At 46.9% G+C, this 27,747-nt stretch overlaps 2 protein-coding genes across 6 annotated transcripts in view; one reads left to right on the forward strand and one right to left on the reverse strand.

Moving 5' to 3' along the window:
* Positions 1-25,981, forward strand: DERL3 (derlin 3). 2 transcript variants are annotated; one of them, XM_073312826.2, is made up of 7 exons: positions 1-230; positions 2,032-2,097; positions 2,810-2,883; positions 3,510-3,603; positions 6,681-6,876; positions 7,555-7,645; positions 14,176-25,981. In XM_073312826.2, the coding sequence occupies exons 1-7, from the start codon at positions 138-140 to the stop codon at positions 14,180-14,182; spliced, it is 621 nt and encodes a 206-aa protein (XP_073168927.1). In that variant the 5' UTR covers positions 1-137; the 3' UTR covers positions 14,183-25,981. The 2 variants fall into 2 exon arrangements, with proteins under 2 accessions (XP_073168927.1, XP_073168926.1); XM_073312825.2 differs by lacking the exon at positions 14,176-25,981 and adding an exon at positions 8,258-12,573 and having other exon boundaries at positions 3-230.
* Positions 11,152-27,747, reverse strand: part of SMARCB1 (SWI/SNF related BAF chromatin remodeling complex subunit B1) — a 21,205-nt gene continuing 4,609 nt past the window's right edge. The window contains exons 4-10 of one of the 4 annotated variants that reach the window (XR_012155054.2): positions 24,208-24,337; positions 22,968-23,105; positions 20,548-20,675; positions 19,704-19,870; positions 19,030-19,220; positions 12,185-12,719; positions 11,152-11,545 (exon numbers count right to left, since the gene is read on the reverse strand). Coding sequence is in view for 2 of the 4 variants with exons in the window: in XM_073312823.2 (XP_073168924.1) it covers positions 12,383-12,719; positions 19,030-19,220; positions 19,704-19,870; positions 20,548-20,675; positions 22,968-23,105; positions 24,208-24,337 (1,091 nt within the window). In the remaining 2 variants the exon portion in view is untranslated. Of the gene's footprint in view, positions 12,720-16,176; positions 16,268-19,029; positions 19,221-19,703; positions 19,871-20,547; positions 20,676-22,967; positions 23,106-24,207; positions 24,338-27,747 lie in introns of all 4 variants that reach the window. The other 3 variants (XM_073312824.2, XR_012155055.1, XM_073312823.2) reach the window with 3 other exon arrangements.

Here is a 27,747-nt window from a genome sequence, read left to right on the forward strand (position 1 = left end):
GCGAGCGGAGGCTTGGGGGTGGGGCTGAGCCTGCCTCAGTCGCTGCGGCCGTATGGCTGCGTTAAAGGGGCCGTAGCGCCGTTTGCCGCCGCCCCGGACCCGCCGCTGCAGGCCGGTGCCGGCTCCCCGGCGGCGCCATGGCCTATCAGGGCTTCGCGCAGGAGTACCTGGGGATCCCGGCCGTGACGCGGGCCTACACCACCGCCTGCGTCCTCACCACCGCCGCCGTGGTAAGGGGGCGGCCGGGGCCAGGGGGCCGCGAGCGGCCTCCCGCCGGCCGGGATCTGCGGGAGCTCGCTGCGGCCCGGCCCAGCTGCCCTCCCCGCGGGGGGCATAAAGCCGCAGTCAGCCGCCCGCCCGCCCACGTGCGCGCTGCCGTGTGGACGCGGGCTCTGACACGTTTCAGCCCCCGCCCCTCCGGGCCCGGCCGTGCCGGGCGGGTGCCCTGGGACTGGCGCCTGTGGGCGGGCAATCGGGGTGTGAACGCTCCCGCCGCCAGCCCGGGGGTTACCAGCTCTCCCCAGCCGGCCCCGGGTCGGACCCCTCGGAGGCTCCTTTCGAGTGGACGTTGCTGGGTGTTCTCTGCCCTGCTCACCGGGAGGGGATTTGGGCTGAGGCTGGTCCCTGGGCTGTGTCCTGTACCCTGTGCTCTGCTCCTCAGTGCTAGGGAGGGAGGCAGACGCTGTGCCCGGGACGCCTACCTGCTGGACATTTGGTCTGTGCGTTTGCCTGCTCCTCCTTTCCTGTCTGTGGCAGGGAATGGGATAGTTCAAAAAAGAGCAACAAGATTTTCAATATTCTTCTAGCGCTTATTCCCTAGTTCGAGGCTAAATTCTGCGAATAGTGGAATTGGTGGGCTTGCATTCTGGCTCTCAGCATTTGCATAATTTGCTCTAATTTTCTATTAGCACACACTCTCTTTCTGTCCCACCATCAGCTGGCAGTGAAATCAGTTTGTGACCCGGCCTGAGACAGGGTGCAATATCTAATGCTCTCTGAGGCCAGACTCTGTTAGGAGTAAGATGCTTCAGTAGTCCTGCGTGCAGCTCACCATGTCTTCCCTGAACCATCCTTGCAAATCACCACCTCTTCCCTTGCTGGGTACAGTATTGTCAGAGGTTGCATTTAATGTCCTTCATGGGATGGCAGGTAGGATGGGTTTGGGAGGGCTGATGTTTTTGCCCGCTCACACACTACAGGTTAGACAAATACCTCTAAGGGCTGGTCTAGATAATACTTAATCCTGTTATGAGTGCAGGGAACTGGACTAGATGACCTCACAAGGTGCCTTCCAGTTCTCCGATTCTATACACAGACACAGTGTTCACCCAAAATCAGAAAACCAAATGGTATCTGCTTGAATAAAGAGCATCAGAGGATGATAAAAAGGGGCTCAGAGAAGCAATAGATACAAGTCGAGCAGCGTGCACGGCAAAAAACCAAAAGAGAATGACTGCTCCATTTATGCAGCAAGTGGCTCATTCCCCACTGAAAACACTTCATACATTTCCACTCCCCCAGTGACAGGGTTCTTTGTGTCTCCAGCAAACTCCACCTTTGTCTCCAAATTGCTCGGACTAAGATCCTTCCATTGAAACAGATTCTGACCATTCCACCTGCATTTGTCTGCTGATCCTTTTCCTTGTTCCTCTGCTGCTTTGTGTCTGTCCTGGCCCCATTCCTCTTTCCCTCAAGCTTCCCGCTTCCAACCTTGCCTGATGTTGTATGCCAACTTCCTTCCCTTCTACCCTCCCAAAAATAAAAAACTACCTTGGTTTGTCAACCATCATACTATTACATAACAACCCTGAGTAGCTGTGCGACCTAATCGCTGTATCCTTTGTCCTCTCCATCCCTCTCTGCATCACTTAATGCTCTCGCTCATGGCATCATGTGTAAAATTAAGTGGCAGGTTTCTTGGTACAAAGTCTGGCATACTCTGGGTGCTGTATAAACAACACTAAGAGCAGCATGACCTGCTTCTCATGTCTCACTCCAAGGTTAAATGGTTGCTCTCTTGGTTTCTTGCAGCAATTAGAATTCATCACCCCTTTCCAGCTGTATTTCAACCCAGATCTGATTTTCAGAAAGTTCCAGGTGAGATTCTTTTCTTATAAGGGGTCAATTTTCCACTGAGTCCTTCATTCTTTTCCTAGCCTGATAATCCAGAGATTTCGTGAGCTGGAGCCAGCAGGCCAGCCCAATTTCCCTATTTCCTTATCACCAGGAGCCCTACTAGCCTGGAGGAGCTTCTTTATTCCAGATACTCTCTTGTGCTCTGTCTGGTGGTGAAAGTGGCCGCTGGGCCTTGTGGGACTTTTTCCCACTAGCAGAAGTTTGGAGTTGTGGCTATAGTCAGACAGTAGTGTTTTCCCCACCCTTCTCTGCCCCACGCCACAGTGGGTTCTTTAGGTCCCTTTCCTGTTTTACTCAGATCCTACTAAGACTGTCAATCCAGTCCCCTTTCAAGAAGAAGGTTGGGTGAGATTTATGACCATCTAGTCTCTTGAGGCTGGATGGGGGAAGCTCTTCTTTAGGAAGGAGTCTTGCCTTGGGTGGTGGGATCATAAATTGTCTCTTCCCTTGGGGAAGGTGTGGAAATATCACTCACCAAGGAGGAAAGACTGTCTGGCTCTGAGAGGGTAGATGGAATCCATAGGAGGTGGGTAAGACAAGCATCTAGTTTTGTGGGGCTGATTACTGAACAGGGTAAATGGCTGTATGGAAGCACATAGGTGCGGGGGACCTTCCAAACTGGGGAAGAGATATGGCTGTCCATCTCGTTCTTTTCCTGTCTCTTCTCTTACAGATTTGGAGGCTGATCACGAACTTCCTCTTTTTTGGGCCCTTGGGATTCAGTTTCTTTTTCAACATGATATTTTTGTATCCTTTGGTCTCAGCAGCACTTTCTGCTCCCTTTTCATTTTAAATGTGACTCTCCACTCGCCCACCTTCCCGATCTAGTTGGCTTGTATCATCAGCGGGGCGGGGCTGGGCTGTTGAGTTCCCCTTCCTCAAAAGTCAATTTCCAGACAGGGTCGCTCCAGAGCCTGTTGGTGCCTTGGGATGGGAGATGGCCAAGCTCACTGCTGAAGAGATCCAGCTAGCCCATCACTCATTCAATCTGCCATCCAAAGTACCTGTCAGGCTGGGGCAACCCCCCTTGAGGAATGCCTAGTGTGATATCAGTGAGGCAGGCAATGTTAGCTGCCACCAGAGACTACAGAGCCATACCAGCTCCTGGAACTGTGCTGTCCATGGCCAGTGCAGTGTGGTTTCTGCAGCCACGCTGGGCAGAGGTGACTCACTCTTTCCCTGAGTCTGGTAACACAAGACAAAAGATGAATCTCACTGCTCTGGCTCAGGGACTTGGGCAGCTGGCTGGCAGCTTCCTCTCATGAAACCTCTTGTGGTAGCTTGTTGGCAAACCCCTGTGGTTCAGCCAGTGATGCAGGGCAGCCAGCTGTTAAGTTTCCTATACTGCAAACCCTCTCGTTTCCTGCTCTCAGGTACAGATATTGCCGAATGCTAGAGGAAGGCTCCTTTCGGGGACGGACTGCAGACTTTGTCTTCATGTTTCTCTTCGGGGGATTTCTCATGACAGTATCCTTTGTTTGTTTGAGTAGGTCAAGGCCCTCTGGGCTGCTGTCCTATGACACTTTGTGAATAGGCTGCTAGTCCACTGACTCCTTGTACCAAGGACCTTCTTAAGGTCTTCTGTATGCCTCTCTACATTCTGGTTGGCTTTCCCATAAAGTAGGACAGGTGGCTGCCTAGAGTGGCAAAACTTGGACTGCAGGACGTGAGGCTCATGTTTCCCAAGACAGACAAACTCTGGAGCCACCAGGCTGACAGATGCAGTCTCTGCTCCTGCTTTTCTCACGTACAGCAGCCTCTGTCTGTGCAGGCTTTCAAATGGTGGACTGGCAACTCCACAGGCTAATTCCTTTTGTTGTACACGTCTGTTCGTACTCCCCAGGCCCTGAAAGGATTCGTCTAAGATTTATGCTCCAGCTACAAAAAGTTAATTTTTGTTTCTTCCACTGATCACAGGAGCTCTGATGTATCTGGAGGGGTCACATATAATTTGGACAGGGGGGCAGGATGTTGTGTAATCAGGGATGCAGGAAGCTGTCCGATCAGTAGGCTTCACCGGAAATGGAGTCATATAGCTCTTACCAGATTAAGTAAAAACCTTAAGTAACGTTACTGAGCTATGAGGTTCCTGTTCCCATATCTCTACACTGATCCATGCTGTCATCTGGGAGTGGGGAGAGTTACTGCCCAATAACAGCTCACACTGGAGTGTCTAAGTGATTGGAATATGGGTAATTTAGAGAAAATAGCAGCAATTAAAACTTTTAGCTCCAAGCTTCCAGAGTGCGTGGGACTGACGAAGGAGCTGCCTGCATGTAGCTGAAGGCAGCTTGGCCCTGAATCTTTAGTAGACTGCGTACCGTAAGTCTCTGCACCGTGATGGTATAGCTCATGGGCATGATCAGGGCTACTTCTGATTTTTGTACCTAGTGTGAACATTGTTTTAAGCTTTGGAACCATTTTAAAGTAAGAAAAACATGTCTGGGAAGGACAAAAAACTCCTTCTGCAGAGAAGCCTGCTGCCATCTGTTGCAAGGTGCACTCAGAAGGGTGTTAAACGTGTGTCTAGATGGAAATGAGCTGTATCAAAAGATGCACTTTCCCTAAAGCTGTGTGTATTTTCATATGCAAATGCTGAGCAGACTCCGACATCCAGGTGCAGTGTCTGTAAGTGCTTCGCTAGGCAAATGCCAATGCATCTGTGGTGTCCACACTCTTGACCTGCCAAGACTGAGTCAGAGCCCCTGAGCACAGCAGGGGAAATGATTGGGAAGCCCAGAGTCTCACCTCTGCAAACCTGCAGCTAGGCCTTAGGGCCATTGGCATGTTAGAAACAAACCACCCGTCTCCCTTCCAGGGAAAGGACTCTAATTGAGAAGAGGGTATGGTTTATCTTGGACAGAACTCTCTTGCAGAGGACAAGTGTGAGCAGCTTGGATGCCGATAAATGTCAGGTCCACCTCTTGTGCTCAAAACATGAAACTTAACTTGAAGAAGTGGCCTGGCTGGCTCCTAAGCATTGTAATGGGATACAGAATCTCTCTCCCTCTAGGGCAGCCATTCAGACCTAGCCCAGGGTAGTAGTTATAAGCCTCAGAGCTCTGAAGATGAGTTTCCTCTCAGTCCACATCCCACTCGACCAGTGTCCATGAAATGAAAACTACCGTGTCGCACTAACTGGCATCCTCAGCAAAGAGCAAGGAAGGGCTTCCCATGGATACTGACCTACCTACCTACCCCTCACAGCCTTGGAAGGCAGCTTGGTGTTGAGGGGAGGGCATGGTACAGGGAGCTGGTGGAGATGGCTTCTATTTTGGGATCTGGCACTGACTCACTGGGACCTAGGCAAGCTGACCTCTCTCTGCTAGCTTCCCCATTGGGGGAAAGCAGGATCATTCTACTTACAAAGAGCTTGGAGCTCTTTTGTTGAAGTACTGAATCATGGCGATATTAAAACCACTCCCTTCAGAGCAATGGTGAGGGGCTAATGAACAGCCCCTGCTGCTGCCTCTAAGGGTTTTATAGAGGGCTTGGGGCTCCCTGCTGTCAGTCAGGCTGCTTCCACTAGCACTAAGTTCATGCTCTGTAGATTTACAGGAGAGAATTAACAAAATAGGGTTCTCCTGTGAGCTGAGCAAGTTGGACACTTACCATAGTGGCAATAACCATCAGTTTGGACATTGCTCCTGAAGAGCCAGGCGGTTTTCCAAGGGAATAACCGCTGTTTGTGCTATGCCTGCCCTGGGGTGGAACATGCTCTTCCTCAGCAGAACGGCACGCTGACTAATTCCTGTTGCAGCCACTGTTACGGAGGGTTGGGTGCAAGGCGGGGTGAGTATGGGGGCTGTCTCCATGCACAGGAGAGGGGTGAACTTCTGCAGGATAAAGCTGGTGACTTGTCCGCTCATTTTGCTGTCCAAGTTAGCTGCATCCAGACCGGCCCTGCTCACAGATTCATATGAGGCCTGGGTCTAAGGAGACCTGTCGTGTCCAATCTTCCATCTTGCACAGAGGTTTTCGGCAAAACACTACTAACACCCCTGGAAGCTTAACATCTAGTGATGAAGCCTCAATTCTTGCACCAGGCAGTTTCATGTCTCTTCCAAACTATGGAACACTTCTCTAAGTTCATTAAAGAAAAACTATGTCCAGTGTAGGAATATTGTCCTCTGCTGCAGGGGAGGCCAGTGTCCTGGAAAAGTGGAGGGGTGCTGCAGAAGTGAGGGTGCACAGCCCTTTCTTGCCACAAGCTCACCCCAGGCAGCACAGAGTAGCTGAGGTGTAAATGACACTGATCCAGTGCAGGTTTTGCTACCTGGGGAAGGTGAGGACACAGCACTGGGCAGAGGGATTGGTGTGTCCCAGACCTCATGGAAGGAGTTGCGAGTTGCATGGGCTCTCTCTCACTTATGTAGCGGACTCCAGTACACTGAAATCCTAGGCAGCTGCCCAAGTATCTAACTAATGTGTCAGAACTTCAGGCATTTGTCAGGGGCTTATGAGATTGTCCCATCTTCTGTCCTGCTGCTCTGGGCTGTAGCATAAGCAGAATGTGCTGTTCTCCTTGACTCTGTAGCTCTCAGCTCTTCGGCCTCTTTGCAAGCCTCTTCTTCCTGGGCCAGGCTTTCACCATCATGCTGGTGTACGTGTGGAGCCGCAGGAACCCTTACATCCGCATGAACTTCTTTGGGCTTCTTAACTTCCAGGCCCCCTTCCTGCCCTGGGTTCTGATGGGATTCTCTCTGCTGCTGGGCAATTCTATCATCATTGATTTGTTGGGTAAGAGGACACGGAGCACCCTTTGGAAGGGTGGTGTCTGGGCATGTACAGCTCTCCCAACTGTGAGTCCAGCGGTTTACATCACATGGCCTGGGTTCACTCTTGGTGGCATGCCCTTTCTCAGAGGAGAACAGCTGGCCTAGTCTGATTGATTGATTGCCACAGACACCCAAGTTCAGTCTCACTGTTGAACTAAGTGCACTTTGTATAGCACCTGTGTATTGTGCCCAGGAGGCACCAACGACTAGCTTGGGATGGTGCCACCTATGAATCCACAGCAGAGCTGGCTCTTCAGGAATGGGGATGGGAAGAAAATGTGCTCTAAGCTGACACTCATGCCCCACTCCTTCTGCCCTCCCAGTTCTGTTTTGTTGTCCATACCCCAAGAGTTCTCTGCAGCCATGCTTTACTTTGGAGCATAAAGCACGAGTACATTCAAAGCCAAGCCTTTGCTAAAGGCGACACCCCCCCCCCACCCTCCTCACACACAGAGTGGTGACTCACACAGGGCTCTCCCAGCTGGGTATGTAGAGGCAATGCAGCTGTCTCCTGGGACAGCTGCTTACAGGTAGCTCTTCTCCTGTCTCAGAACTTCAGCGAGCAGCTAGTTAGCTGCCCTCCACCCCCAGGGAAGAGGCATGTCTGAGGGTAACACTTCTGCCTTCATCTTCTCTACAGGAATTGCAGTGGGTCATATTTATTATTTCCTTGAAGATGTTTTTCCCAACCAGCCTGGAGGGAAGAAGTTGCTGCTCACTCCAGACTTCCTGTAAGTGAAATTCTAGTAATTTTTCCTGGATCCAATGTATCATCTACACCTCCAAGGGTTTTTTTCCAAAGCAAAATAGCTAACCTGCCTCAGTGCTGGGAGACAACCTCAGCCTCACGCGGGCTGGTCATGTCTCCGAGCAGGTTACTAACCAGGCAGTGCAAATGCTGACAGCTGTCCACATGCAACCCTGTCTGTTGTGGAAGGCGCCACATGCCTCAGACTGCTGTCCTAACTGGCAATCTGTACGTGCTCTGCTCCGGCTTGAATGCTTTGACTCAGGCCCCCTTGTTACTGGGAGTCAGGCTTCCCATGGAAGGAAGTGGCCCTTGTTGGACACTTGAGCAATAAGATATTATGGCACAAGGGCAGCTCCAGGCTTGATAACTGAAGTACAGCGTATGGGTAACTGGATCAAGTCGTTGGAGGGTAGACAGGAATGCATAGGCTTTTTCCCTGACTCAACTGAGAACTGTGGAAACCCCCCTGGTGCAATACATGTAGCTGTCCCTGAGAGTAGATTTGGTTCCTAGAAGGGATGGGGTGGCTTTCATCCCTCACACCTAATTCTTACTGTTCACTTCTTTTGGGGATGGGCCTGTTCCCTGCCAGGAAGCTGGTATTTGACACTCCTGAAGAAGATCCAAACTACAACCCCCTTCCTGATGATCAGCCAGCTGCTGACCAAGACCAGAACCAGCCGCCGCCTCAATAGTGGGGGAGAACCTGCTCTTCCCCCACGTGACCGAACTCTTCTCCTTCCTGCTGGACTGATACTGTGCCCTGGGTAGGGGGAAAGCTTTGCCATGGACAGATGCTGTCTGAAGAACAGCTCCAGTCACTAATTTTAGTCTGTATCACTGTTCCTTGGGGATAACTTATTTCCCAAGTTTTTCCTTGGAGTGTCATTTACAAACTGAATGGAATTATGTAGATGTATGTGTACAGAAGTGGTGTAGGGAGGGGGTAGAGGCTAGCCCCTGGCTACAGTAAATCCTACAGCAGCCTGGGCCTCAAATGATCATCCTAGTCTAGTTCTGCTACAGCCATGCTGCGTGCCAAGTCACCTTTCTCCTTGGTATGCCCCTGGTACTCCCTCCTTCCCAAAGGCTCCAGTAGTTGCTTTGTGCCATTGAAGTGCTTGATGCTCTAGGTATTACTCAGATGTAGCAATGCAGCAAACCCTAGGACTGGAAAATCACAGCAGGGAATGGTTCATTGCCTTGGTTCTGCTCCTCTTTCCCCTTCCATTCTCCCAGCTTCTTTACATTAAAGTTTATATTTTTCAAAGGCTGAGCTATGCCTGGTAGGGCAAGAGGCACCCAGGGCTGTTATGCAGAACGGTTATTACTTACACCTAGGAATGAAGCCCTTGCTGAGTGTCAGGGCCTAAGTTATTTCAAATTCAGCTCAAACAAAGGGAAGATGTAGACTAGTGCACTTGCCCAGCTCCAGGAGAGCCCACCACAAGGACAGATGGGAGCTTGAGTGCTGCAGGGAAAGGAAACAAGCAATGCAGGTGCCAGACAGGCTGAAGGAGATGCAGAATATTGAAAGACAGCAGCAAAGCCCTCTTAATGTAAAACACTTGAACAGCTGCTCAGAGCTGAAAGTTTTCCAGTCTCCTCTAATCATGGTACAGTGGCTCATATTAAATTACTGAATTTAATAGTGACAAGGTTTGCCCCTGTACAGCCCAGCAATAACTTTTAGGCCTTATCTACAGCCACCAAGTTGCACTGGTTTAAAAGCCCACTGTATTATACCCATGCAAGTGCCTGTGAATTACATCTGAAAGCTGAACAGTTTTGGATCCACACCAAGTTGAACCACTTAAAGCTGAATAGTGTGTGTGTCTGGACCAGGCCTAAGTATTTCAAAATATAAAGTTTGCATTATGCAGCCACCTTTGTGGGGCTGGCTTGTGTCATAGTGCTTTGCAAGCTTTGCAACCAGAGCCACTAGACAAACACTAACGAGTATCAAGTTAGCAGAAGCAAAATGGTGCAGGAGCCTTAAGGCTCAGGAAGCTCAGCCCTTCACTTAATTCTCTGCAGTTTATGTCAAGTGCTGCTCCCCGAGGAGAGGCTGAAGCCTCCTTACCACAAAGTAGGCATAGTCTTAGTACCCACCAAATGAAAAATCCATTGTAATCAAGCTCCATTCAAAGGGAGGGGAGACAGGGAGATTTACTCATCATTTACATTCTAAGCTTAGCTGTGTATAAATGCAGGTTTTGGCTGTGGGACTCCCCCCATGTTGGAATAACCTGTTGATGAAAGGTAAGAGGCAAAGACTAGCAGTTGATCAGTGTAAGGGTTAAGGCTGCAGTGATAAAGCTGCTGAGTTTGCAAGTTCATGGCTTCTGCAAACTCTGAATTTTTATTCTTCCCTCCTCCCAGACTCAGCTGTTTGAAAGCAAACAGGTTTCTATGAACTGGGGTTGCCAATGTGCAAGACAAAGCACGATAATTCTCATGCTAAAAGGAGATTTCTGACAAAGCTAGAAGCGTGGGTTGATTACGCTGGAATAGGTTTTACAGCCTCCTTTAAGCACACCAGTGTCAGATTGTCAATGTAATCTGTGCTGCTTGCAACATTGTCTCTTGGTTTCCCAGGAGGAGGAGGAGTAGGAGTGCAAGCTCGAGCAAAACAGCCAACAAGCCAGCAGCTTGGCTCTGATTCTATTTAAAAAAATAAAATAAAAAGCTGACCATGTGTATCTTGTTTAAAACAGCCAAATTAAACTCCTCCTGGGAAAGGGCAGGTCTCTGCATTCTCACCAGCTTTCCTGGCCCCAAAGTGTTAATGGCACGTGCAAATACAGCTTTATTCCTGGTGAGAACTTAGTTAATTCATTAGCTGCAAGGGAGGGACTGACTGCACAGGATCATGCACAGTGGCGGCTTTTTACTGAAGGAAAGATGCAATTTCAGCAGAGAGTCTGTAGTCTTACCACCAGTTCTGGGAGTTGAGGTATTCTCCCCAACTTTGGCTTCCAACCAACACGCTCTGACACTAGACAGAGATGAACTTCAAAGCCTACCTGAAGCCATGGACTATACCATGCTCACCAAGCTAACCAGCCATGGTCCATTCACTGAGACATAATTACAGACACAAAGCTAGTTCTGATCACCCTGAGTGCACTAAACAAACAGCTCCTTCATGATCCAGACAGCGTCAGCATTCACTGTGTAGTTCTCATGATCTTCACCATTCCCACCCCAGTGAGTCACAAAGCCCAGTCCTCTGGTAAAAGACAAGGCCTGGGCAGGATTCCCTTTGAAGCTTATTAGATCTATTCCAAATGAGCAGCTAGAGGACAGGACTCCTTACCAGCTGTGAACATCCAGCTCTTGTTGACCTGGGGAGAAAAGAAGGGCTGGAAACAACCCATGAAGCTCCAACAACTCCAGCGTTAGGCCATCGGAAGGCTCAATTGTCAGGAGCCCAAACAATGGGAGCTAGACTCCCATGCATATAAGTTACTGATTCAAACCAACCATTATGCATTCCTTTTATTTTAAAAGTTGTCTTAACAGTGCAACTTGCACGTATACCAAAAAAAAAAAAAAAAAATCTTTACTCAGTCCACACACAGGTACATGAGGGCTCTGACAGCTGCCACAGGTCTCGGATGGATAACGTGCTAATGCAACGTTCTAGGCCCATGGCATTAAGGTGGGGGCAGGGGTGGGAGTCAGCAGTACCCTGAACTGCTTGGCAAGTGGAATGTATGTCCTCGTTCTGGGCCAAAAAGATTCAAGACAAACCCCTGCCAATCTCCTAGGTCCTTTTGGGGGAGAGGAGTGGAGACAGAGTCCGTAGGATGAACACCACTGTCATATCGGGGAGGGTTACCAGGCTGGAGCAGTGTTGGCCAAACGTCTCATGCGCCTGTAGGAAGTGAGGGAGAAAAAGGCACAGTAAGTGATTGGGAAATTATGCTTTAGTAGATCTGCCTGCAATGGCAGCACACAGCCCTCCCAGATGCTAAAGGGCAAGTTACTGCACAGTCATAGGGGCTGCTAGACAAACTTACTTGCTAGTTAACACCCTAGCCTGGTTGTACTAATGACTTGAACCACATTGTTATCTGCCCAGCTCCTGAAGACTGTATGGCATTTCTGCCATTGCTGAGAAACCTGGCTACTCATTTCCATGTGTTCTTTCAGCCTGAATTGTGTTTCAACATCCATCAGCCATTGACAGTTCAGCTTTACTGCAAGAGCTTACAGCTCCCGAGTATCAGAATGTCACAGTCTTATCAAATTGAGTATTAAATAACTGGGAGACGGTTTGTTTATCAGATACCAATGGCAGGGACTCCATAGTTTTGAGCAATCCATGGCTGTTGCTTGAACCACTAGAATCTCTCAGTTTTATTATCTACAGTATCTTGGGGAGATAAACCAGGCAGATTTCACTTCACATCCATACAGGTTTGAACAGCTTAAGCTGACCCCGCAGTGCTGCTTTGTAGGTCTCCCCCTACAGGGGTAAAAGCTGCTCTTGTAATCACAACAGTGTTCCTACCTGTGCCAGCCAATAGGCAGAAGTGCAGTTAACCAGGCTGGGGTTTGGAACGTCACTCCTACTTCAAACAGTGCGTCTCCACACATAAAAGGGAAGCTTTGTCAGGATGCTAGGCAGCATGTGGCATTTAGTCTTAAGACTCTTCGAGACCCCAGATATTACTGCACTAGAGAGGAGCGAGCTTTGAGCAGGAGATGGTCAAAATGAAAATGTTAAGACACTTGCAGAGTGATGTGATAACAGTTTAATATCCTGAAGCAAAAGGAGAGAGAAATCCTCTTTCTGGTGTATTGATCTGAAATCCTGCCAGCTGGCTCTCAGCAGAGAAAAATAAAACATCAAAGCTTTTAAAAATTCTATCCTAGAGAGGGGCCAGAATGAAAACTGTATGAACGGGCAGCACCTTGTGTTTCTGTCTTGGTCTCGGATCTTCTTCTCCATCTCCGCGTCCGTCAGGGTTTCGAGCAGAGGGCACCACTGGTCAGCATCACCTGTGTTGCGAATGGCGATCTCTACAGTTGGCAGAGGGTTCTCACTAAAGCACCAGGTCAAGACAAAAAACAAAATTCAGCCAAATCTGAATTGCAACAGCCAAGACACACAGACCTTTTGCTCCCCTTGGGCACTGCCCCAGAGCTGAGATGGGAGGGGTACTCAATGGTTCTCCACTCTGGCTGGGTACTCATTCTTACAGCTGCTTGGTACAGTCTGGTTCCTGCCCAGTAGACAGATAAGCTATAGTTCCTGGAGCCTGGAATTGCCATGAATCTAACTATTTCAAAGCCATCGTCTCTTGTATGCATCAGTGTAAGGGGATTCATCAAAGCAAACACTGAACAAGTCCTCCTTATTTTAGAAAGTTTTGGCCGTCAGGAGGCATATGACCAATATTAATAACAACATGAAGACTGCAGTTTAAAGAGCCATGCAGGTTTTGAATGCCAACCACAGTCTCAGTAGATTTCCCCTCTCTGAAGGCTCACTATGTAACTGGCTAATGGACATACGACATTCAGGCTGAGTGATCACAGACTAAGGAAAAGATCATACCAGTTTATGAATGCTGAAAGCTTTGTCATATCCAAGGGGACATTCATGAACTGGGAGAGTACCCTGCCTGCTCAGAAATGTGGCTTCCTGAGGTTCCTGCCAGCATTTCTGAGGCCATGTCTACACTTACCAGGGATCAAGGCTGCTGTGATCAATGCATCAGGGGTCGATTTAGTGGGTCTAGTGAAGACCCACTGAATTAACTGCAGAGTGCTCTCTGGTCCCACCGGAACAAGAAGAGTAAGGTAAGTTGACCAGAGAACGTCTCCGGTCGACACAACACAGTGTAGACACCGCAGTAAGTTGACCTAAGTTATAGCGTAACTCAGGTCAAGTTAGTCCCATAGTGTAGACAAGGCCTCAGGCTATGCAAACTGCAAGTGGGGTACTGTAATTCTGAGTTGCCTAGTACAAATGCTCTTTCTTCACAGCCTTTGGCAACTCCTTAGGTTCATAAGACCTGGTGACAATAAACTCTCCCAATCTTCCACTGAAGAGCAACACATTATTACAATTGAATCTAGAGACCCTAGTCATGGATTGGGTTCCGTTGCACTAGGTATTCTACAAATGTACTGAATAAATGACAGTCCCTGACCCAAAGAGCTTAGTCTGCTAGTGCAAGTTAAACTAGTCTGCTATGAGCAGCTACACCATCACATGCTTACAAAGGGGTCTTCACTATCCCTTTAAGAATTAACTGGTACGGCCCCTTGTGCTTATGTGAGTGGCTTCTTAAATATTGAGGAGCTGGAAATGCAGTGAAGCTACAGGCAAGTCTCAGTGTAAATATTTGGTTCAAATTTTGAAAAAGTGTGTGTGTGTGTGTCTGTCCATCACAGGTGCACACGGCCATGTCTGACCCCTCCCACAGAGACACCACCACACAGGGTAGGATCCTGTCACTTACATGCAGCTAATCCTAGCTCTCTGATTCACAGGACATAATTCAACTGCTGATCACCATGGAAATGGGTTGTCTGCAGCAAAGCTGTTGATCGAGAATGGCAAACCTTTAGCTAACCCTCCAATAAGATATTAATCCAAGGCCTCCTGGGAGGATGCCTCACTTGAATCTACTTCTGGTATGTCTGATGCCCATTTTAGCCACTCACCAAGAACACATACCTCAGCCCAGCCTGCGAGCATTGCTGTGTGTTCCAGGGCCACCTGCTAAATCTTAGCTGTGTATTCAACTAGATGTTTAAACTGCTCTTGTTTTTCTCGCACACTTACCCCTTTGGGGCTGGTTAGATGAAGTTTCCTGAAATACATTTGTGCTACCAAGTGAGAGGAGAATTTGAGGGCCTGATTCCGGCTCACACCCGCACAAGTCAACAGACTTCAATGGGGCTGCAAGACTGGGCCTAAGAGCATAATTTCAGCACAATCTTAAACTGGATCCCACATTTCCATGGACCGGCAGGAGTCAGAGAGAGGAAGGGAATCTACACTCTTGTGACAACACCTCAACTTCTCAAGGGCACAATGCTTGCTGCTGCCAGGCTGGAGGAGTGGCAGAGGGGATACTCCCAGTGTAGGAGGCCCTGTGTAATGCACCATCAGCTGCATAATTTTTAGTGAAGTGAGAGGAAGTTTTGACCTTCCCCATGCCCCGGTCCAACCCTCAAGTGACAGGCCGAGGTAACATTCACATGTGGCAGGGTCCATACAGCCAGCTGTGCAGGGTGACACTTTCTACTGGACACAAGGATGACCCTAAGGCATGGAGTGTTTGGTGTCTGGTAAAATCAGCTCCTTCCGTTGGATATTCAGATGGAAGCTCTTTGGGCCAGGGAGCTTATTTGTATAGGGTCACTATATACTGAATAAGTCATGGGGACAGGAGAACTTGTTGGGTCCTATTTCAGCCTCTTAAAAATATTTTCATATACCTTACTATAGAAATAGTTCTATCTAGTGGCTCTCAGCCCTGTACTGCTATATCATGTTTCTTGGCTCTCTCCTTGTTTTGCACTGACAGTGCTGACCAGCAAAAGCAGAATCCCACCGAATTACATGGTTTCAGCTCTCCCTCAGATGATTAAGATCTGCGTGACTCCTCAGACTCTTGGCAGTCCCTGGAGATATTAAGGCTGTTCTTTTGATACTGCTACAGCAGACCCTTCTCCTACATCACTGGAATGTCTCTCTTCAGCAACCACCACTACTGTGGTTTGGGAATTCAGGAACTAACCAACCACAGAACCCAAATATCATTAATCACAAGAAGGTTTCAAAGCCACTCCTCTGCCGGAGGAGAAGCAGAAGGAAGAGGACATTTGTACTAAGAGAAACAAAACAAGGTTTTAATTAGTGTTTTTTTAAACAAGAGATGATGTCTAAGTATTGATGATTACTTTGTTCTGCTGGGGCCTCCTTTCCCACATTCCTCTCCTACCAGCAGCCAGCACTTTGATTTCATTGTTTGCAATAAGGTTCCTTTATCTTTGACAGGAGGTTTGAAGTCTACCTATTGCAATCATCCTCTATGTGCAAACTCTCCTTAATAATCAGGGCCATGCAGAAGTCCTTGGTAAACTGGCTTTAACAAGCCAGGGTGTGAAGTCACCTCTTGGGACCACAGGCTGGTATTATATCAGAGCATCCATGGCAAACTAAGCACTGTCTGAGAGAACAGCATTTGTTATAAGCTAAAATGACTAGAAGGGAGGTACATTTTCATATCAGGCAAGCAACCTCCTGAGGGAAAAAACCTAACTATCTACCTGCAAATAGCCTCCATCCTAACCAGGTCACCTGTGATAAATGGGGAAAACACAGGTATATTAGAAAAGCCTTTTGGTACCTATGCAGGTTCATAGGGCCCCTCTGAAGCACTAAGGGACAAGAACTAGGAAGAGTGACCATCTGGGAATGCTAGTCTCCACTGGATATGGGATACACTGTAATGGGGTGGGCAGAAGGCAATTTAAACTTACTCGTAAGGAATGAAGCAGTAGCGTTTGGGTTAATCCAAAAGAGGACTTCTGTCCAACAGTGACGAGCGGGCTCTCCTCTTTACTTCAGGAACTGTCACAAGTATAAGCCAGGAGGGAGATACAGAGAAGAAAGCTTGAACTCCCAGCTGTGCTCGCCAGCACATATTGCTAAACCAGCAAACGGTCCCCCTACCCTGGTTGCTTTCGAAGAGTTTACTCCCCAGTGTGGCCAGGATAAAACTATTCCCAGCACCACTGCACAGAGCTCGAGACGCACTTCCACCCAGTCTCAGGGACTGCACCTACAGTTAGGAACACACCTGTGACTCTGCGTTGGTGGAGGCTGTAGTGTAGACATGCCTAGGGCATTTTTTCCATTATGTCATACAACTCTACTGAGAGGGGGTTAGAAGACAGTGGGAAAGACACTAGATTCCGGTCCATATTTCAGCTTTTCTAGTGTGGACAAGACTAAAAGCACTTTTGGCAATGGCGCCAAAAATGGTTTGGTCCCCAGCCACATCAGCTTTCACTGACAAAGGAAGGTATAAGTCACGCCCTGAGATGCTAACAGAGCAGAAACGCCGGCAGCAGGACAAGCACACAAGCTCTAACAATGAGACTGTACTCTTGCTTAAATCCATAACTACAAACTCCTCTCCAGAGAGGCAGTTCTCCACACTTAAGCAGAGAGGATTTTATGTTTACCTTTGGTTCACACTGAGTCTCTTACAAACATTGCTTTGGCAATAATTTTGGAATTACACTGTTTCTGGGGACCCCACTGGGGTATATTCTTGAAGGAAAGCGAACTGAGAAGTGCCAAGGGGCAGATGAGGAGTAAAAAGCAGCTGGCCTACAGCACTCCGGTGCTCCATTTCCAAAGGAGGCTGCCACGATGCTGGTTGTGGACAGTCGTGAATATACAAAGACCGTGGAGAAAGGCAGAGCAAAGGACAGAAGGTTACAGTGATACAGACATATGCTCATGGTGCCAAGAGTACTAACTGGCTGGGGCTCTTCTAAAATAATGAAAGCTGACTGCTAACTCCTGACTACAGCAATTTATTAAACCACAATGTGAACTATAATAATCCTACACACTCTCAGGATTGCCTCTTATACAATAAACAGGTCAGACTTGCAATCTAAGTGCCAGCAGAGTAATTCTATGGACTAGCCTCCTACTTCTACCATAACTCTATCTCCTGTTTTCTGCTTCTATGCTCCCTCCCCCAGCCCAGATCGACCTCTAAGCATTGCCCGACCCTCCAATAAAGGGTTGGATGCGGTTTCTCTTCGAACCCCTGGAGTGTACCATTGTGATGGCCTGAAATGGCCACAGGGAATTACTAAAAGCCAAAGCAAGGCATGTCCTTTCCCCCAGCCACTGCTGGCCCCGCAAATCATCTCACCTTCACAAAGTATCACAATGCACAGAGTTTAGTCTGCCAGGCCAGCCCAGAGACCAGCTCATTAATGCATATTCCCAACTTGCACACTTGTAATATATTATAATGAAATACATTAAGGATAAAAACCATCCATATACTAATTCACCACAGACCACTACATAATACAACTGGAACCTATTACTGTCAGAATGCATAACCTGTCTCCTGGTGATAAGTAAATCCTGTACATGCTGCAACCCAGCTACAAAACGCAGGTCTGGAATCACACCAGTTTTTATTCTGGCCAGTGCAGGGCATTACAGTTACTGTTTAAATCAACATTAAGCTTTGAAAATACTTAAGACCGGTTCACGAGTCAACGTGATACAGGGAACACAAATGGCTTGGAGGCCTCTCGAAAACGGTATCAGTATGTATGTTATGAAAGGAGAACATGATTAAAGGGTTCATATTTTCTGTATGAAGAAGATGAAACAATAGCTGTTACCCATTAGCTATAACAAAAGGCTGTAATGTGGTAAGAGCTGATATTTCAGTATCACAGAATAGTGTTGCCTGGAACAGTTACAAACTGTACGTAACACCCCCAGCGTCTCAACGCAAACGGCACTTAGGGAATGAAGCAGCCATTTCTAGTCTTTTGGCTCTATTTTAAACCAAAAGATACTTGATGTTTTGAATGGATGAAGCAGATTCCTCAAGTTAGCCAACCACCAAGAGCCTCAGGGTATGAATGAGACACAGGCCTGAGGGGCAGCATGCAGAGCCAGGCTTCCCTAGAGTTTGTGGTATTTGCACTGGTCCCATTCCCAGCCCCAGTAAAGCTAAACTCCATGCTCTCCAGAGTCAGCCTGCATGTTACATCCAAGTGAGGCTATGCTCCATTTCCCCAATGCAGGCACCAATTCTGAAATTAGCTTACATCAGTGAGGACGGCATTGAAATAGCACCTCTCCCAAACAGCCTCAGCACATTTACACCTTGCCCTCCCAGCCACCCAGCAACACAGCCTGTGAACCACACAAGAAAGTGGGAAAGAGGGAAGAGTCTCTGCAGGGTTCCCAATAGGGTACCATAAAGGACCTGCCACCACCACGCAGGAAATGGCCTTTACATAATATTGGCTTTTGGGAATTCCTTTGATTTGTGTTACTAAGACATTTACATGAAAGGAATATCTTCACTGCTTAGGAGTTCATTTGCTTCTTCCTCCTCTGATAAACCTCTCCACAGCAACTAACTTATGTCAAAGTGAGGAGGGCTTCAGGTGACAGAAGGACCACATGAGCTCAAGAAGCCAAAACCTTGTTTCCATGCAAGCATCCTTAAGAAGAGCAGAGTAGGAACCAGAGTGTGGTACATCAGCAGGATTGTCTCCCAGAGAATCTCTTCCACAAGGAGGCAGCTATTTAACAGATAAGACTACAGTGTTCTGTACCTGAAGGCATAAGTCTTCTGATGCCAGCTCAGCTGTCCCCGAATGCTGTAAGCGATGGTGGTGACAAATTCCCCACCGAGCCCAAGCTCTGAACACAGCTTCAGTGCAAACTTCTCCGGAGAGTTCTCCTTCTCCGACATGTCCCATTCAAACTGATCTACCAGGGAAATGTTCCCCACGTGGATATTTAGCTGGACACAATGCCATAAACACAAGTCAGATTTGTTTGCATCTCAAATGCTCTTACACATATCAATCTCTTGCATTACCTTGTCATGGTCATGCTTATTTAATGCGGAACGTAAAGTTCAGGGGCAAGGAAGATAAAAGGCTGAACCAATTCCATGCATTTCTAGAACTACTGTATTTGGGTTCTATACTGCCATTAGTGCTAGGAAACCCAAATGTGTGAGGACTTCCAGCGCTCCTCCCCAAAATCTGACACTGTTCCTTCCCCCACGGAACTCCTATTACATCGTCATCTCAATTCCTGGCACAGGACAGCAGTGTGCAATAGTCTGCCACCAGGGCCTCAACACAGAGGACAGAGATGCGATCTAGACACAGGACTGGGAGCCAGGAACTCCTAGCTTGAGGAGCCCACGTGCTTTTCCTTCCCCAAACAGCCTTCTACAAAGTAAGTTAACCGAGGTCATGCCTTCCTTCTTTATTACCTTAATAATAACTCGTTGATCTGATTGGTCCTCTAGGATACTGTCAGTTGGATAAGACTCAATCTGTTGTCGAATTGCAGAGGCAATGGCAGGGACAAAGGTCAGAGGATTCAAATCCAGGTCATCACAGAGAATCTCCGAGAACATTTCTGGGGTCATTAGCTTTTCTGATGGAGGTGAAGAAAGGAAAACCAGTTTAATTAGAACAAGCCAGTATTCCCAGTTAATTCAGTCAGGGCTTACAGCAATTAGAATCTTCCTCTCACTAACTGATTACAAGGCATAAGGCCTCTGCTGTAACCTACCATACAGAGGGAAATCTTAACTAACCTCTTACTAGAAAGAGTCAAAGGAAGTTTTTAGACTCTGGTTTGTAAGGACATAAAAATCTACAAACTTTGACTTAAGGAATGGACAACATTTACTATTTGGTCCTATGGAAACAATGTAGCTGCAATCTAATACAATACACAGGTGAATGAGATTATGGAGATACAGGCTTTCTGTGCTTTTATATTTGTATCTCATCTGAATACCACATGAGATCAGAGACACTGGACTGTGGCATCACTGAATCAGGTGTGGAGAACAGGCCAATTACAAAAGATGGCCTCAAATTACACATCCCTAGAGCTCACTGCAACAAGCAGGAAGGACACATGATACAGGATGAGACATGACAAATGGAATCCCAGTGAAATGTGAGGCCTTGACAGCTTTGCCAGTGTGTGGCAGGGGATGGGTGGATCTCTCTCAAAAATAAATAAACAAATAAATAATGCTATTGTATGGATGCAACTGAATCTCTCCAAGCTCCTTAGACAAGACTTGGCTGCCTACATACCATTCATGTTCCACGTAAAAGCATCTCTGAGTTTCTGCCCATCGATTTCCATGTCCAATCGGATTGGAACGAGAACCTCTGGCTGGGATGCATTCTCATGGATCACTGCCGGGTCATGGTCATCAAAGCTGAAAACAAACCATGACAACACACAGCGTTGGACACTGGTAGAAGGTACACTAGCATCCAGGAGAAGAGACAGGATTTACCAGGCATACCTCGCTCTGATAATCACAGCCTTTGGGTGGGCTCTAAAACATAAACTTACACGTCCAAGGCAACAATGGACCTTGGGTTTCATTTTCACCTTTAACATGTCTGAGATAAAAGAATATGCTAGAGAATACAGTGAGGAAGTTCCTCGAGTTAATTTGCATGACTGGCTCCCTCTGAACTCTTCAGATCAAGTGTTCTATGGAAGATATAAAATCATCATGAGTCATAGCAGCTGGACAATGTTGCAGAGAAATTAAAGTTACTGAAATATTTGCACAAAGGCAGTAAAATACATATCTAGTACGATGTAGGGGGACACAATTTGACTTGATCTAGCAGCTGGAGCTTATGCTCTAATAAATTGGTTAGTCTCTAAGGTGCCACAAGTACTCCTTTTCTTTTTGCGAATACAGACTAACACGGCTGTTACTCTGAAACCTGTCTATGTGATGTGATGTGATATTAATGATCATTCAGTGGGATACACAGCTCCTCTCTTCTAGGCCACGGTGTTCAACTTCAGAACACATCTTTAGCAAATGAAGGCCATTACTACTGTGTGGCTGGTTAGTGGCCTACGTGAATGGAGCAGTAGTCTCAGTCCAGTGCCCAGAGTACAGGTGTGCACCTCACAACCACCACCACAATTGGCATCCTTATTGACAGTCCTAGCACAGTTACCAAGGAGTGGATAGGAAATGAGAGTGAGCTGCTCTCCTCACTACTGAGGATGGCCCTTCCTGAGACAGGGTGGAGGCATAGCAGGGGGCAGCATGGGAAAGCTTGCACGGCCACCTGTGCAGTGTCCTATCAAAAACCAGTAGATTTGCATCCCGGGCTGTCCATCCAGCACCTTCCACGAGCACTAGATGAAACAAGTTTAAAAAATTAATGTTACCTGATTCTTTAGTGGTTATTGATTAATTAGTAATTAATTGAAAATCAATTATAAAGAGCAGTGTCTGGTTGGGAACCCTGATGTGCACAAGGAAGGCACTCACGCCAAAGGCAAAGCAAAACTTTATGCACTTTTATTAGCACAATAAGTGAGGACACAAAAAGAGCAACAGTATAGAGTTAAGGTATCATGTATCATACGTCACAGAGACTCACACCCTTTCTTGGGATCTGGTGGTAAGAGACAGGTGGTTGCCTACAAGGGTCTTACTCTGTCCCTGGCATGTCAAACAAGTCTGATGGTCCAAATCTCACCTTACATACATGTGGTCTGGTCAATTGTAGGGCCTAAGGGCTGTATTGAATATTCATACAAATACCCAGCCTCCCTTGTCCGTATCTGACTTCCTCACCCCAATAATGTTGGGGTGTCCTTATCCTATAGGGCAGTATATTAATTATCATCACATACACCAATTTGTTGCCAAAGCAAGTTTGTGGTTAAGCATCTGCCAACATTTAGATCCTAAACTAAACAAGCCTAGTACTAGTTTAAATGTCCCTGCAGTTACCAGCTATCATTTTGCATGGACTTCCCCCCCTCCCCCAGCACAATATTCCCAGTTCCCCAAAACTCAGGGGGACTGTGGGGCCACTTATTTATGCTTAAGTTCATAGGCCTCAAATCCTTATGTTAACTTAAGTTAATGCCTTACAGGATACAGGCCTATAGGTTCTTTCAGTTACTGCTAAACAGAATGCTAAGCTAGCTCTCTGGGCTCCACACACATTTCAGAACACCATTCTGTCTCTACGGATGGCTGCAGACCTGACAGTTCTGAGACAGGCAGAAGTGGTAGAAACACAGACCAGCAAGGGAGGTCAACCCTAGAAGTGCATGAAATATTAAAAACCAGGGAACACACATTTTCTGCTGCCACTGAATTTTCATCATATGGGGTGAAATTCACCCCATGCAGAGGCCAGTGCAAGGCCTGTGTGCCACTCAAACTCCCTGAGGCATTAAATGGTGCAAAGGCCTAATGAATGGCACCTCATGTACTCCGCAGGGGCAAATTTCACCCAGGGGGCATAAGTACTTAGCTTCAAGTAGCCCAGTTTAACCAAGAGTGTCTTAGTTTTGGGACAGCTGGGTCTTTATCACCAAGTATAACGTACAATTTTAACAGCATCAACAAACCCTGTACAAGTCAATACAACATCCCTGCCGCCTCAGAGCCATCCTCTAGACAACTGTCATCATGCAGAAACACTCAGCAGTTTCCAACAGCAGGTGACTGACTCACCAGAGCGGGAAGGTTCTCTTCTTATCCCTGCCCATGCGGTTTCTGTTGATGGTTGTTGAGCATGGCACAGCATCGAGGTGATGAGAGCTGTTGGGTAGGGTTGGCACCCACTGGTTATTCCTTTTTGCCTTCTGCTCTCTGAAGGAGGAGATTTAGTGTTAAACTTGAGGTTCCAGCACTAAATATTTCCATTGTCATTATTTACGGTATGGTCATATATACAACTCTAAGCCTGATCGCAGGCTCCTGCAATGGTAACCTGAAAGCTGCATGGTGCATTTGTTCCATTCATAAGTCTCCAATTGTCTGGGTGGAGAAATCCCCACCACAGCTGGGAGAGTGTGGGGCTGGCCTTCTGGAAAAATAGTTTTAGCCGTCTGATGATACTTGGCCCTTCTACAGTACTCACCTCAGATGAGCTCACAGCACTTCATTTAACATATACCACTGTTCCAATTCATTGGCCAGCTTTTTCTGTTTGATCTCTCTTTGTTTTAATCTATCCCCACCAGTCCTTTTTTGCCAAACAAAGACTCCATTGACAGGACTTATTGCCTAAGTAATCCTACTTTGCCCTTCTACAATGCTTCTTATCCACTGTTCTCAAAATGTTTTACAACCTTTAAATTATATCCTTACACTACCCCTCTAAGGCAAGTCAATTTGCAGATAGGGAAATTAAGGCACAGAAAGGTTCAGTGACTTGCCCAAGGTCAGGCAGAGCCAGGGGTTGAACCCAGAGTCCCAACTCTTAGCGCACCAAGCTCTAACCATTAGGAAGCACTCCTTCCCTTAATTAAGAGACTATCATTGTCTATACTCTATTTTTTCCCCTAGCAGAGAAATTCTACAGCCACATGCACCATTTTTAAATACCAGAACAACATTTGGATTGTGTTCATTTAAGTGACCTCTGGAGTGTATAACTTTGTCTGTCTTACGCCCAGACGGTGCACAATGTGGGTGTATTTTTCCCCAGAACATACACTAGAATCTGGGATGAAACAGTCCTAAGGTCAGCAACGTCATCAAGTTCCAAGGTACATGTATGCCAGAAATCAAATTCTTCCATAATAAAGATTTTCATTTAATGAAACAGTGATTAACATTAGCAATGTTAGGGAACACAGAAAGCAATAGATACCTCACTAAATAATACCCGAGGTTTATAGTTTGACAGGGTAGAACAGCTCTTCCAATCACTTCCACTCTGATCCTAGGCCTCAGCAATGTTTATTACCTGAGGTAGGTGGGAGGCTCTGTGCTGATAGACACTGCCTTGTATTTCTCATCATTTCCATCCAAGATCTCTTCCACTTCAGAGGCTTTCAAGAGAGTCACACTAGTGGCTAGTGTCGTATAACCATGATCTGTGACCAGAAAGCATGTAACTGGTTAGCCTTTGAAATATTGTCAATCGTGGTACTAATTAATGATTCTGCTGCTGGGGATAGGCAATGTTAACGTCTGCCGAGAGCCTCTAAAAAAACTGAGTAGCTTGGATTCCTTCATCTTATTCCTTTAAAGCACTTCATTTTAGAGGAGTTTGACCTGTCATTGGAGCACTCAGTGCACAGGGAGTTGTGGGCAGGAGTGGACCAGCAGAATTTCACAAGAAGCACCAAGAGGTCCCAGCCCCGTTGTGCTAGGCGCTGTACAAGCATAAAGATAGTCCTTGCTCCAAAGAATACACATTCTAGTTCTGGAGCCAGTTCAGCCAGGAGAGGCAAGTTTGATTTTCTTTGGTCGTGTGACAACCAGGCCCAGTCCCCCGAAGGGGAGAACAGGGGGCTTGAACCCCAAAGCATACACTACTGAATCACATGGTTGTATATAATGTTACTGTCATATTTTTATATACAAGTAAGGTCTTTTATTAAAGCCTGTAAGGTTCTGACCTTGATGGTAATTTGAGATATGTATACAGACTGGCTATGAATCTATGTATTTGCAAATATAAAAGTGTACTCATAATTTGTGCTACAACATTCAGCTCACAACAGTAAGTTGGTTAATCAGGCAGGGAGGAGCTGCCTCCTTAACCAGATGAGACTACGTCCAAGCATCCACCATTGTCACTTCCGGGGTTGTACAAGGGTAGACTATTAAAGTTAGTGGAAAGACACTAAAATGGAAAAAGAAAACCCCAGTCTTGGAAAACTAAGGAGGGAGATTCCCTTGATCTGGACATCCATGCATCACCAGTCTGAGGCCTGGTCTACACTAGGAAATTACGTTGGGATAACTAAGTCATTCAAAGGTGCGAAAAATGCATATGAGCAATGCAGTTAAGTCAACCTAACCTCCGGTGTAGACAGTGCTAGGCTGATGAGAGAATTTTCCCATCAACCTAGCTACCACCTCTTAGGTAGCTAGACTCTCTCCTGTTGGCATAAGTAGGGGCCTCACTGAAGCAGCATTGTAAGAGTAGACAAGCCCTGAAAGGAAAATGCTCTCTCTTTTTAAGCGTTTGCAAGGTTAAGTAAAAAGCAACCAAAAACTGAGGGCCAGAATTGAAGCAGGGTCCTGTGGGTGACACACTGGCTCCTTTCTAGGCCAGAGGGCACATTGAGGCACTGGTCAGAGGCAACAGGTAACCTGTATTAGAAATGGGAATTTAGCTAATATAGAAGTGTAAACCTGAAACTGCACCTTTATGTTTATTTTCTGTGCAACTTGTGTTTGCTTTTCCTTGCTATTTCTTTCTCTCTCTCTTTTTTTTTTTTTTATTATGCAAACCTTTTATTTGTACCCCCAAAAGGTCTCTAGTGCAAACGTTGGGGGACATTCTCCACACAATGAACTGATAACTAGGGAGCATGTTTCACTCAGTCAGGGGCAACGAACTAGAGGGGAAGAGTCCAAGAGTCTGGTAGTTAAGAACCCGGGGTAGATGGATTTGGGAAGATTCAGGCCCAGAAAGCTGGGGAGGTCACCCTGCAAGGAATAACTAGGATGGTGGAAGCCAGGGCAAGACCTTGATGATTGTAGGGCGGATACTGGGGTTAGGGGTCTGAGGTGATGTCTACACTACAAAGAAAAACCTGCAGCAATGGTTTCAGAGCCTGGGTCAATTGACTTTGGCCCCCAGCGCCGAGGCTGCAGGGCTAAAAATAGCAGCATAGGAGTTTGAGTTCAGGCTGGAGCCCAGGCTCTGAAACCCAGCAAGGGGGAGGGTTTTGGAGCCTCAGCTGCAGCTCCAGCAGTAACAGCTACACTGCAGTTTTTAGCTCTGCACCTGGTCAAGTGATCTGGGCTCTCAGACACCATGTCACAGGTTTTTCTCTGCAGTATAGACATACCCTGAGCCATAGCAGCAGAGTATTAAGGCACCCAAGGCTGCAGGGCAGGTGCTGACAGAATCCCTTCCTGGTCTGGGTGATCCCCAAAATGTCACAGTAGATCTTATTAAAATATACCACAAAGAAGACACTGCAACCCCCCTATGATGTGAAATGGAGAAATAAGACCCAGAAAATAAGACCAGTGAAAGCTCTGAAGGGCTGGTTAGTGACGGTGCAGCATGGCACCATTTACAGATGACAGCAAAACTGCTTGTGCTAAAACAACTGCTTATGTAAAGACTCTGCTACAAAGAAAGAAGGGGCTAGTTGTGCTGCGGGCAGAAACTGTGATAGTTCCCCTCACACATCCCTACCAATGTGCCTCAGGGATAACCAACTCTAACTCTGCTAGGCAGTGCTGGGCATCATGAGCAGACCAAGAACTGGGCTGTGGCTCCATAACGTGGACAAGAGTCCACAGAAAACAGACTGAGGCTTTTACCAAATACACATGAACCCAGTGCTTCCAGAGTGGAAGACTACGATCCATTATTTACAGCATCAAGCAGGTTTTTTTGAAGGACAAAAGGAAGAGCTCCAGGTTATTTTAGTAAAGAAGAAAGCTCAGTGTTCCTGAAAGAAAAAAACTACACAGAAATCCCCAGGTGAGATTTCTGGGTGAGAAATCCCACTCATTAAAATAAGTGTCAGAGCTACATCTAAGGTGCAGTCTATTAAAAATATGACTTCTGGCCAGGAATTCCCACTAGACACAAGAAATCCTACTAACCTGCTTTTCTGGGACTCAGGACCATAACCCACCAACAACGCAGAGACATTTCTAGAGCCAAGACCCTGACTCAGAATGAAAAGGGGCTGAGCAGGCAGAAAAACAATAGCACTCTACTTTCTTTCCCTGTGGTACAGACATCTGTAAGTGCCATCTCGGCTGTAAGCTCTGATGTGCACTTGGAGCCATCCGGGGTGACACAGTTGATTACCTGCTTCAGCATGGGAGGAAACTAATGAACCCTGTGATGCATAAAGGTCTGGAATGGTGTGTCAGAAAGTGGTGACAAAGGTTAACCACAGAACTGAGTCACTCAACAGACCTATCAAAAACATTAATAAAGGCAGGTTTCAGAGTAGCAGCCGTGTTAGTCTGCATTCGCAAAAAGAAAAGGAGTACTATGATGGTAACTAACTTCGAGACTAACAAGTTTATTTGAGCATAAACTTTCATGAGCTGCAGCTCACTTCATCGGATGCATTCAGTGGAAAATACAGTGGGGAGATTTATATACACAGAGAACATGAAACAATGGGTGTTACCATACACACTGTAATGAGTGATCACTTAAGGTGAGCTATTGTATCCAGTTTGCAAATAAGTTGCAATTCTTCAACAAAAAAAACTTCAAAAACAGACTCCAACGAGAGACTGCTGAATTGGAATTAATTTGCAAACTGGATACAATTAACTTAGGCTTGAATAG

This window comes from Lepidochelys kempii, chromosome 15 (assembly GCF_965140285.1).
Source record: "Lepidochelys kempii isolate rLepKem1 chromosome 15, rLepKem1.hap1, whole genome shotgun sequence".
NCBI lineage: Eukaryota > Metazoa > Chordata > Testudines > Cheloniidae > Lepidochelys > Lepidochelys kempii.